This window comes from Cotesia typhae, unplaced genomic scaffold (genome assembly GCF_013202065.1).
Source record: "Cotesia typhae breed Kobodo isofemale line unplaced genomic scaffold, CoteBio_Ctyphae scaffold_13, whole genome shotgun sequence".
Lineage (NCBI taxonomy): Eukaryota > Metazoa > Arthropoda > Insecta > Hymenoptera > Braconidae > Cotesia > Cotesia typhae.
Window position 1 is genome coordinate 16,717,302 of NW_027423774.1, and position 13,727 is coordinate 16,731,028.

The following is a 13,727-nucleotide window of genomic DNA, read 5'->3' on the forward strand; positions in this document are numbered from 1 at the left end:
AAAAAACTTATAAAACCAACAAATTATTGAAAACTCCTCCAAAAACTTTATATAAAAAAAATGGACTATAATTGAAAAATATATATAACCGTAAAAAGGCACAAATTCAGGCCAAGACCTTTCCTATGATACTAAATTATACTAAAAAAAATTCCATTATATCACATAAATACGCCAGAGACAAAATTTTATAGATGACACTTTTGTGTATTCAATATTTTTTTTTGTTAAAACTAGAGTAATTCTAATAAAAAATAAAAAGATAATTTTATTTATGAGATTTTATTTCACACAAAATTGATGAAAACGAACAGCAATCTAATAAAAACTGTATTTTTTTTTTTTGTTACAGGGATGCCGGTTGACTGAAGATGGCCTCCCCGACACCCTCGTTGGAATCACGCGCAAATTCCCTCGGCTCCCTGGTTTCGTTATCCCCGGTGACCGTGAGCGGGAGTTCACCACCAGCAAGCGACTCAGCGATCTGTGACGTTGACAGTTGTGATATCTGCCTGGACACAGGCAAACCGGGCGACGGAACTTGTAACTGTCGTCTCGGACGCGGAGTAAGGTGTACAGGTTGTAAATCCACCGAATCAGACGCGGTAGCACGTTGTTTCGATTGTGCTAATTTTCTCTGTCCCAATTGCGTAATGGCGCACCAATTTATGCACTGTTTCGAAGGGCACCGAGTTTTGAACCTCGGCGAAACAAAGTTAGAGGCTAACGCCGAATCACGGGGGAATCTGATGATCACCAACGGCAGCAACGGAACAACAAACGGAGAAAAAGCACTCTACTGTTTGCGTCACAAAAACGAATTACTTAAATACTTCTGTCGTACGTGCAATGTTCCCGTTTGCAAGGAGTGCACTTTGAGCGAGCATCCGGCGTCGGTTCATGATTGCGGGCACATCACCGAAGTTGGTTCACAGCAACTTGAATTGGTGTCAAGAACAGTCGCCGATTGTCGAGCGAAAGCTTCCGAAATCCGTACCGCGATAAAAGCCGCTGACCATGGTGTCGCTAAATTACAAATTCAGTATCACAAAGCCCAAAATGAAATAAACGACACCTACCAGTTTTACCGATCGATGCTTGAAGAGCGAAAGCAAGAGCTCCTTAAAGAACTTGAATCAGTATTCTCCGCAAAACAAATTTCTCTTGGTGTAATTACGCAGAAAGCCAATGAAATGGTCGATAAAATTCAACAGACATGTGAGTTTGTCGATAAACTAACTAAATTTACAACTATCACCGAAGTCCTGATGGTGAAAAAACTTCTGGATTCCAAACTCCAACAATTATTGAGCTACACACCTGAAATCACAAACCAGTCAGATTTGGAATTTGTAAGCAACTATCAGGCGATCCAGGTGGGCGTGAGGAATACTTTTGGGTATGTAAGAAGCAGCGCCGACAGCAACAGTATGGGACCCAGCAAGCAGCCGCCAATCGCGCGACCAACGGCCCTAACAAATGGAAATAGCGGTGGAAGCAACGCCAGCAGCGGTCCCGGTAGTGCAGGATCTCTCGGGGGTTTACTTTTGGATCGTCCCTACAGCAATGGCCTAGTATCAACCACTTCAACTTGCGCTTCGACTTCACCTTCCTCCTTCGAGAGCAATGTAATCTCGAAGAGGTTCAGCACGGCAAACAGCCTCGGGCCATTCTCAACCACAATAACAGATCTTAACCTAAACGGGATGAATAATCCATACGAAAAGTGGAGCAATGGAGGTGGAAGCGATGCTTATTCAGTTAATGCAAATGATCACTTTGCAATATCAAACACTAATGGCGGTGGTGGTCCTACCGCAGCAGACTCCGTCCTGGATCTTACATCGAAATTAATGTCCGCGGCCATTGTATTCCCACCAAAGTCACAGATAAAACGTCAAAAGATGATTTATCACTGTAAATTTGGTGAATTTGGTGTTATGGAGGGACAGTTTACCGAGCCATCGGGTGTTGCCGTTAATGCGCAGAATATTATTGTTGCTGACACGAATAATCACCGCATACAAATATTCGACAAGGAGGGAAGATTCAAGTTCCAATTTGGAGAGTGTGGGAAGCGTGACGGACAACTTCTGTATCCGAATCGTGTCGCCGCAGTGCGTCCTTCCGGTGATATTATTGTGACAGAGCGGTCACCAACTCACCAAATTCAAATCTACAACCAGTACGGACAGTTTGTGCGTAAATTTGGTGCAACCATTCTTCAGCATCCCCGTGGTGTCACTGTTGATTCAAAGGGTCGTATCGTTGTGGTCGAGTGCAAAGTTATGCGCGTGATAATATTCGACCAGGCCGGAAACGTCCTCCAGAAATTTGGTTGCTCAAAGCACCTCGAGTTTCCAAACGGTGTGGTGGTTAACGACAAACAGGAAATATTCATAAGCGACAATCGCGCTCACTGCGTCAAAGTTTTCAATTACGACGGTGCTTACTTGAGGCAAATCGGCGGTGAGGGCATCACCAATTACCCTATTGGAGTCGGAATTAACGCAACTGGTGAAATTCTGATCGCTGATAATCACAATAACTTCAATTTGACAATCTTCACCCAAGACGGGCAATTAGTATCTGCCTTGGAGAGCAAAGTCAAGCACGCTCAGTGTTTCGACGTAGCGCTGATGGACGATGGGTCAGTGGTGCTTGCCAGCAAGGATTACCGACTGTACATCTACCGGTACATCCAAGTACCGCCTATCGGTATGTAGAGCCGTGGGTGATGGGCCGCGACTCACCGCGACCGGACTGCGCTTACCCAACCTCAGTATCAAAATCAGCTACAATTTAAACACAATCGTGATAAGCGAACCGGTAACGTTGAGTCCAGCCCCGATACGTGCACACCGTCGGTACGTACATCTGCGAATCCAATCTCCAAGACGGACACCAATCAAGATAAATTCCGACTACATCGAGTCAACCATCAACATCAAAATCAGCAGCAGCAGCAACAGCAGCAGCCACAACCGCATCATCAAAATCATCATCACAATCACAATCAACGCATTCAAAATTCAACTGACTTAGCTGTTAACAACGCGACCCGCTGGTCCAGCTTACCAGTCAGGATCCTCCAGGACCCGAAACGACTTGATCGTAGCAATGATATTATCAACGACGAGCCGACGTTAGCAGCACCCTCTCGCCGAGCCCAATTTTCTTTGGCTAGCCATCGTGCCCGCGGAAGTGACTCAAGGGATTCTTAGCAGCGTCACGACTTTTCATTCCCATCATCTTCACCATCATCATCATAATTATTATCATTAATATTATTATTATTACTATTATAACTAATATTATTATAATCTTCATCATGATCATCGGTCCAATATTTAAGTAAGAGCGTGCGCGTAAATCTCAGCCTACTAATACGTATGAGGAGAGAATGAGAGTATCTCTGAGAGACGCACAAGACGATGCTCCGTAAGTTATTATTGTGAAGAAAAGTAAAAAGTAAACAATATAAAATATTTAAGATAAAATGATGTAAAATATTAAATTTAAAAATAATAAGTAATACGATGAGAATAAGAGTAGGCGGACTCGGAAACGACCGAGACACACGTCGTACACACGCGCGAAACTTACTTGTTAATGTTGTTATAACTGAAAATACTGTTGTTGTTGTTTAGTTGTAGAGCTCGCCGCCGCTAGTCACTCCCTTTAAGCCCTTATTACCCCAATTCCCAGATGATAACTCGGCCCGGTTCCTCAAACTCACGGAAGTTTAGACCTAAAACCCAAAACCCCAAAACCAAAATTGCCAACGAAGACTCGACGTTTTGTCAAACGTGAGTAAAGGTTGTACCAAGTAAACATAAACTTTAATTTAATATTTACTTGATACTAACCTGACTATCCTTACATTAGCTTCCCGTATTTTTTAGACCCCCTCAGAATATTATTATCGAAATAAAATTAATCGTAGCGTGCTCCCTGATTATATTTCCAACCTCGAGAGCCTTCGTCGTCTGATCTAATCAAATAAAACTCAGTTTTTCAATTGTATTTATTTGTCTAGAATGATGATCTCTGTTTGGGAACAAGGCCGTTAATTAACGCTCGCTCTCGCGATCAATTATTTTATTTTCTTTCGGTATCATCATAGACCGATCAATTAATCAATTGATTAATAAAATAAGCTATTGAGAGGCGCCGTATTAGCGATCAAGACACGCAATATGAGTATTAAATAATAAGGACTAAGTATCGAGCTTCAATTACGCCATTAAGTCCGTCGAACCCTGTGTTATTTTTTTTTTTGTTGCTCTGATCCTTCAGATTCAATAAAAAATTGACCCCCCCGATATAATACCGAGTTTCTCAATGCAAAACGCAGGTCGGTCGTTGGTAGTCACTGCTTAGGGTCCAGCGACGGCACAAGTCGTTGATTAATCATGTTAATTATTCCACTTTTTTTCTACGCGTTATTTGATGATTATTATTATTATTTTTTTTTTAATATTATTAATTATTAAATATATAAATAGCTAATTATTAATTAATTATATGAATATATTACCTCGGATGAGAGCCGTGATGCGGATGGTGATACTCGCAGCCGAAATGTATGAATATTTGCATTTAGAAAAATATTTAACAAACGTGACGTTAATGTTAGTAGTTTTTTAATTATCCATCGATAATCATTATTTTTATTATCATAATTATTTTTAATAAATAAATAATAAATATAATATGTTAGTCTAGTAGATCTTCGAGTCTAATTGCGTGACAATCTCTCCTTCTCTCTCTCTCTCTCTCTCTCTCTCTCTCTCTCTCTCTCTCTCTCTCTCTCTCTCTCTCTCTTTTTTTTTTTTTTTTCTCAATTATTACTTCAAAGTTGACAAACTATTCGTATTCGTCAAGCGTCTGTTGAATTGAGAAATAAAATAATCTTGAGGATGTGACGAAAAAGAAAAAATTTCTACCAATAAATAATAAATAATAAATAATAAAAAAATAAAATTATCTGTCGGACCAAATAATAATTATTTAGAGTAAAAAAAAAATTAACAACAATTGTTATTATTGTTTTATTTATATTATTATTTTTTTTATTATGCTAGGATCGAAATGAACTTTTTTTTAATCGTCTCTCCTCATTAAGCTTATTAGACCTTTCGGTCTGTTTGATTGTTTTTTTTTTTAACTTGTATTTTTATTTTTATCTGTAGTGTTATTTTATGTAGTTGGTAGTTGTAGTGAATTCAAGTACAATTAAGGTTTGTTTTGTGCACTTAAATATTATTATTAATTATTAATTATTATTATGTTTACCCCTGTTATGAATGATTAATGATAAATACGGTTAACACTGTCGATTTTTTAAATGTTGATAATGTTCAGTGAGAATAAAAATTTTTCATTTTTTTTTTTTTTACTCTCTCAAAGCAACTTACTTGCCGCGATTTAAAATTATTCAGGATTCAACAGTATGTTAATGAACAAATTGTGCTGTTTATTATTATTATTAATATTATTATTATTATTTTTCTTTCCATTATAGTATTAATATATTTTGTTGGATGAGTCACGTTAAAATGGTGTGAGATTACCTGTCACGTTGACTTCATGCATGTTTACGATTTACAATTATTATTATTATTATTATTATTATTATTATTATTATTATTATTATTATTACATTATTAATTATTGTGTATTATTATTATGTATTATTAATTATTGCTACTATTATTAGTTATTATTATGATTGTATTATTTTTATTTAAAAAAGAAAAAAAAAAGAAAAAAACGTCTGACAAATTTCAAAAACGACAAAAATATTTTTTCACATCTAAATTAAAACACACTCGAGTGTTTAGTGGATAAAAATTAAAAAAAAAAAAAAAAAAATAGTTGCCAATAATAAAAATAAAAATCGTTATCAATAAGACTGCGAGGCTAGCTGGCAAATAATTTAAAGTTTATGGTTTGTGCTTTCATTAGTTAAAAATTAAAATAAAAATAATTACAAAATATCGAGTCGTTGGATCTCAAGACGACGTTGGTCGAAAGAACGGCTCTATTTTTTAGGAAAAAAATTAAACTACCCCGAGAATCCTAAATCGATGTGCGGCCTCGATTAAGGACTCTCGAATCGGTTGAGATAATTTAAATCCCTCGGATAATCATCCCGAAGGAAGTGTGTTTAAATTTGCGACTTGTCCCTGATGGGCGCGAAAATATTGGGTTTGAGTTTAGAGATTTTACTATTAATTTATTTTTTCATCGAGATAATGATCAAATTTATTTTTAATCCATAATTGTTTTTATTTTAATTGCTATAAGCTTAATTAAAAAAATAAAAAAAAAAGATAATACTCTGAAATTGCATTTATTTTTTCCAATTCTGCCAGGCTATGATTTGCTTTGTTTTTTATTTATTTTTTTCCTTTTAAAAACGTTGAATAGAAAAAAAACATGATTCACGCTGGCTTTACTTCAAATTCTTCATATTTCGCCATAACACAGTTCAATATTGCATTCAATCAAAAAAAAAAAAAATAAAAAAATAGCGAGTCTAAAAGAAACATTTCTCACGAGCTGACGTCAAGCCAAAGATTGAAAAATATATTTTTATTTGATAGTTACTTAAAAAAATTTGGCTTTCACTTGTTTTTTTGAGATTATATAAATTTTTTTAATGTCTGAATTATGTTTAGAAAATTTATTATTTATAATTATTATGTGTTAGTTCAATCAAAAAAAAATTTTATTTATAATTGAATGATCTAATTAATAAAGCCATTGTGTGTCTAAAATTTTTTTCACGCCAGCTAGCCGTCGGATATCATCCCCCAGAGAGTTGGTATGTAGAATAGGAGGAGTAAATAGAAACTAAAAACATTCTTTTAATAATGCGAATTATTATTGTTTAATGAGTAGAACGATAATAAAGCGAGAAAAAAAAATAAACGATAATAGTAAGAAACACAAATCATAATAGTTAAGTTTCATTAAAAAAAAATATACAAAATGTTTTGTTTAGTTTGCGTAGATACAAAATAATTTAAAAACACAAAAAACAACGAATGTCTCAATCTCTTTTTTGTATGGTTTGTTATGTTATTATTATTATTAATATTATTATTATTTTAAATGATACAACTCAATTGTTCTTAATTTAAATGTAAATCGTATTGTTTGTTTTTTTTAGTTAATTTTTTTTGTTGTAAAATGCTTTTTAATAATATTTTCAGTTCATATTACATATCTTGGTGTTTTTATTTTTTTTTTATGTATACAATTTTTTTTTTTTTTATAAATTTACTTTTTGTGTACGTGTGTGCAAAACCTCAACCCAATTACCATCTTTCCCCTTTGATCAAAACTTCCTCCTATTTCCAGCATTTTCGATCAAGTCACGAAGCTAAATATCGAGTGCAGTGAAACGAAAAATTTTACTTTTTTTATTGAAATATGTAAAATAATGCATTCACCAACGCATTTGCTTGGATTGTACTTTTTTTTTTTTTTTTTTTTTTTTATTTACCATTAGTAAGGTGATTTTTTTACATTCCATTAGATTATTTTACTTTATTTATACTTTTAGTTTTTATATTATTTAGTTTGCACTACATGTGTTTGGTAGTCTAAAGTGCGATTCTATATTCTTTTTTTAAAACTTCTACCTATTTTGCTCTCTAACAAAATTTATTGGATTTATTTAATATTTAAAAATACGCCAACGTTGTTTGGATTTTAAAGTTCTTTTGAGATCTGTATAGAAACACGTGCTGGAAATGTTTTAATTTTTTATCAACTCTACGCAATGAAATTTTTATTTTCCAGTGTTTATTATTCACATTTTCTGTCCAAAATTTTTATGAGTAGAATTTGAGACAGTTTTGATCTTGAAAATTTTGAATTTTTTTTTTTAATTAAAAGTTTGAATTTTTTTTTAGTTAAAAATTTTGAATTTTTTTTTAGTTAAAAATTTAGTTGAAATTTTGACTTGAGTTCAAATTAAAATTTTTTTAAATATGATAAAACCATAAGATTACTTTTTGTATAGAAAATTTCATTTTTGGCAAAAAAAAGTCGATAATTTTAGTGGATCACAATTTAATTAAAGAAAATTTCACACTGATAAAATAAGAAAAAAATTTAATTTAATAATCTTGAATTAAAAAAACTGGAAAAAATTCAAAATTATCTTTTTGAAGCTCCAAATTATCTCAAATTATTATTCATAACTTAAAAAAAAAAAATAATATTCTCATAAACAAAAACAAAGTGAATCTCACTTAAAGGCTCCATTAGTTTATTTTTAATTTTAAAATAGATTTATTTATAATTTTGCTGATATTTGAATTGATTGCTCGGCTGTGTTTGCACCCAAACTCCAAAGTCCATTCCAGTATCAAGTAAGTAATATAAACCTGTAGTTATTTTAGCTTGTCTTATAATCTTCAACCTTTATTTTACTCCTAACACTAATATTTACCAATTAATAATTTAATTACTAATATTAATGGCACAAATCTAAAATTTAAAAAAAAATGATAAAATCTGGACCCTAAAAATCCAACTTTTCGGTCCTAAAACAAATGGCTTAATTGAAGACTTATTATTTCATTGATATAAAATTCCAGATTGAAATACATTTGGTCGTTGAGTGAGCGTTATTTAAGAGGAAGAAAAAGTAAATGAATAAATAAAATATAAATAGGAAATTTAAAAAGGGAAGCGTCGGAATAGGCGATCACGTCGAACGATCACTTTGTTACCTAGCAACGCGAAATGATAAAATTTTGTCCGCCATCTGTCGAGACAAGATTTATAAAAAGTGTAAGGATCTCTTATAAAATTTTATCTCCAGTAAAAAATCTAAAATAAATAAAAATTAATAATAGAATTAATCTTGAATTAAATAAAGTGATAGTTCGCGTGCCGCAAATTTTTCTTCACTACAAAACAGGTGTTTTAAATAATAACAAATACGGCGGTGATCGAGGGTTACTACACAATTTATCTCTGATGATAAAAATAATAATAATAATAATGATAATTATTAAAAAAAAAAAAAGATTACTAAAAAAAAATAAAATTAATGGATAAAAAAAAATAACTACTTACATTCTGGCGCTCGGCAAATGAATTACTGGTTATAACGACGTTTTTTAGGTATTTAGCGTTCGGATAGATGACATATATATTTTTGTACGTTCGCATGTGTATGTACAGAGTACGCTGAATTGCAAGATAATTATTACAGTGATGGATTAAGATTGACAAGTTGATAATGATATAACTTGATCGTAAATTGTAAGACGTGCGTTTATAGCTCTAGAAGTGTAACCTAAGAAAAAAAAAAAAATTGATAATATTATTTAAATTAAATAGAAGGTTTTAAATAATATTAAATACTTATCTCGAGACATTTGACGGCTCGAATTATAAATAGAGCTGATAACCGACGGGCGGCGATCTCTTTGACAATTACACTCTTCCTGGGCCCAAGCACATGAAAAAAAAAATTAATAAAGTAATAATAAAAACCAATTAAATTTGGATTAGAAGGTGACGAGTGATTTAAAAATAAAACGGATGAATAAATAAACGTAAAGATTAACTAATATAAAAATAATGAAAGGGTTGAAAATTGAATAATTGATAATAAATTGTAATTACTATTTTTAAAATTATACCGCTCCATATTGTTGCATGCTTAGTTATCGTATAGCGATTTATAATACCTATTAACGGTATTAATTATTGATTGAGTAATAATAGTAATACTAATAATATTAATATTTAATATTATTAAAATTATAAGTCTAAAATTTTAATCGCTTGTAGGATCGTTAAAAATAGCGTTTAAGATTATATATATTAACATTATTATTGGAATTAAGATTAATAATTGAACGTTAATTAAAGAAAATGCTTTTCGTATTATCGACAGAGAATTATCTTACCGACTTCCTATGTGGGCGCTCGCTTTGCCCGCCATTTTGGAAATTAAACCGGCCATTTTTACGATCGCGGAATAAGAATATTCTCTAGTCAATATTACGACCGTGGCCATCTTAAATTCGACCAATTATTGTACCCTTTGTGAGTAAACAAGGGTTAATTGTTAGATTACGCCAAAAACACTGAAAAAAGAAGACAGAAAACCGTTATCAAGGTTACATTAACTTAAACTTGACTAATTTATTGATTACAATAAAATATACATATATGAGGAGCATGCGTTATGTGAGACGAGAGCGTCGATATCAGAAACACACAAAGTAACACGCACACTCAAATAATTTATCCACCCACTCCTTAATTATAAAACTACCCAAAGTCCTTGTACTACCCTTTGATGTTAAGAGCCGACGGCATATTATCAAAGAGAATTCTGGTGACTCGGTTTAATATTCATACTTATGTGCTAATTTATGGTCCGGTTACTATTAAATCCTTTTATTTTAATTACTTTAATGTAAAAGCAGCTTTTATGTATTAATTAATTGATTTTTAATTGTTCCTGGCGGATTTGAAAAACCGTAAAATTACGGTATTGTACAGTAAAAATACTGTCGATATACCGTATGGCCACCGTAAATGACAGTAGCATTCTACTTGCACAGTAAAAACTGTAAGACACCGTAATGTACAGTAACGAACGGTGAAAATCCGATATAGAACCGTAAAATTGCGGTAGCGTACGGTAAAAATATGGTACAATATATACTTCTGAACTTTCCGCATTACCGTATTCCAATGGTACAATCACGGTAAATTACTGTACAATCACGGTACTTTGCCGTACAATCTCCGTAATTTACGGTATCATACTGTATTACAGTAAATTACTGTACGTACCGTACTCTACCGTACCCTACCGTACATTACCGTACTTTGGATCTGTCAGGGGTATTATTTGTGTAAATTATTAAATTGTACAGTAAGTCGTTTTCCGATCGAGTCACTGGTACATTTCTAAGACAAAAACAAAAAAAAATATATAATCTACGTTTATATTAAGAAAAGCATGCTTTAATCTTCGGTAAGACTGACAAATCAAAGTAAATATGAAAAGGGGATGAAAAAAGTGTTTCAACTCTTTTTATTTATTAAACACAAAATGCAGAACTTATACTTTTATGCTTGACTAATATAAACAATCAATCAAATAGAGACAAAAGTTTTTAACTAAAACATTATTTATTATTGTCAGAAAGGGTTAGTTTATTTTGCATCACTTGTTACATACAAGCAACAAATGTTTTTAAGTAGTTGCTAAATTATTAAAATTAACGAAAATAAGTTGGCAATAATTTTAAGTGTACAGTCTTATAACCAATTTTATTGATAGCGTATTAATTCATATTATATTAATTCATTTATAGGATATAGGATTTGTTTATAATAATATATGCATGAATACACGTTAATTACATTTATTATAATGTAAGAAAATTAGAATAGGTTAAAGTTATAATTATAACAAAAAAAAAAAAAAATATTTAATGAAACGATCCCAAAGCAACTCAATAAGTCAGGAGAAATCTCCATTAGTTTTTTAATTATTATATTATTTGTTTATTAGTTGTTTTAATTTTTAATCATTTCACGGACAAAACATACGCGCATTACAATGTAAGGATATAACAATAATAATAATAATTATTATTATAATAATTACGTTAATTAATTAAGGACTAAAATCTAATGATGACAAGTTATGAAACTAAAAAAAAATATTGAAAGTAGGGTTGTAGTATATTTATAAGTACGGAGATTATTTTTCATCGGCAAATAATCGTGATGCCGCCCGTCATCTTGTTATAATTATATTATAATTAATATTTATTACTATCATATAATTATAATTATTATTAAATTGTAAGCGCATTTATTTGTACGATTAAATGTCTAGTCATGGCCTCTTGAAATAACCTAATATAGTTGACAAAAAAAAATATAAAAAAGTTTAAAAAAGCTAAAAAAAAAAAAAAGTCATAAATATATCAAATTGGGGTGCGAAGAAAAAAAAATATTAATTATTACTTGATTAAATATGAAAGATCGTATAATTTAAAATTATTAATTATTATTATTAAATCGGTGACTTGATGTCACAATTATTTATTAAAATTTTTCATTGATAATTATTGAGAAGAAAAATGCAAATAATAAATTTTATATATTTATTCATTAACTATTAAATTATTATTAATTATTAAATTAACGTTGATTAATGTCAATATTTTTTATTATTATTAAATCGATGTATTATGTAATACTAATTCATTTTTTAATTATTTATTAAAATTATTCTGCACGTAATTAACGAACCACGTGGTTATTAAATATATTTTTTAATTTTCATCAGTTAATTTTTATTAATTAATATTATTATTATTATTATTACCGGATTAAATGGTAATTATTTATTACTGACATATATATTTAATTAAATAATAATTTTATATTAAATCATTGAATTATTACCGTGATTATCATTATTGTAGGTTACAAATATATATTTATAAAAAAAAATATATTGATTAAGAGTAAGAGAAGGATATTGATAAAGTGTTTAGGATATGGCTTAATTAAAAACTAAAACTGAAGTGATAAAAAGATTTTGGTGACAGTTAAGAAGGCAGGTGATGATACGTTGTTTGATAATTTTTGAATAGTTAGAAACACGTGGGTCTTGGTGTTAAAAATCATGTACTTAAAAAAAAAAAAAAAAATATGGACTTTTTAAAATCTTGCGATCTGTTACAGACCCACGTTGTCGGATTAGATATATGTATTTTTTTAAATTTTGACAAAAATATAATTAAAAAATGAAAAAAAAAAAGTAATAATAATATAAATCTGGGAACAGAAATATTTGTAGGGTATATTTATTAATTAATTATTATTAATATTATATGTATCAGCCGTTTAACGGTCATATGTATGTATATAAATATATATATTTTAATGCTTGTGTCGTTGTGCTCGAAGCTTGTGAGAAATAAAAATAGAGATGATAAAATTAATTTTTGTACATTAAATGTTTTATGGTTTTTAAGCGAAACGTTTTAATAAGTGCAGGAGATAACGGAAATTAAGGCCAAGATTAAGAGCGTAGACGTGGAAAAAATAATGGTAACTATTGTGAATTAAAGTAGGAATAAATTTTATTGTGGAAAATGTTATTAGTAGAAACAACGAAATGGAGTGAGTAATTTATTTATTTATTTATTTATTTTAACATTCAGTGGTTTAACTTTTAAAAGCTTGAGATTCTTGTGACGAAAAAAATATGAGTGATTCAGGGATAAAGCTTAAAACGAATAATGAAAAAAAAAAAAAAATAAAGAAGTAAAGAAAGGCAAATAAAATACAAAATATACAGTACCTAAAAAATCTCGTGATACAGATGTCTAAAGATTTTTAAAATTCAAAGTGTAGAAATGGCCGTTGTTGTTTAAATGAAAATAAATAAAAGCTGAGCTCGTTCCAATAGATTCTCCGTGTTATATTTGTAAAGTGTTATTGATCGTTGAATGTTGTGATTGTGAAAAAAAAAAAAAAAAAAAAATAACTAATAAAAAAATACAAGTGCATTTTTCTCGTCTCCAGAAATAAAAATAATATTAATAAAAAAACTAAATATTTACGAATAAAGCTACCGAATCTCAAGCTTTTAAGTCGTTTGTTTTTTTTTTTTTTTTTTTTTTTAATTTTTAATTATGAAAAGAAAAAGT

At 30.5% G+C, this 13,727-nt stretch overlaps 1 protein-coding gene across 3 annotated transcripts in view; it reads left to right on the forward strand.

The window, feature by feature from the left end:
• Positions 1-6,939, forward strand: part of Brat (tripartite motif-containing protein brain tumor) — a 136,830-nt gene extending 129,891 nt beyond the window's left edge. For all 3 annotated transcript variants that reach the window (XM_074253263.1, XM_074253264.1, XM_074253262.1), the window contains one exon: positions 353-6,939. In XM_074253263.1, coding sequence (XP_074109364.1) covers positions 372-2,726 — 2,355 coding nt within the window. In that variant the 5' untranslated portion in view covers positions 353-371 and the 3' untranslated portion in view covers positions 2,727-6,939. The remainder of the gene's footprint in view (positions 1-352) is intronic.
• Positions 6,940-13,727: the final 6,788 nt, after the last annotated feature.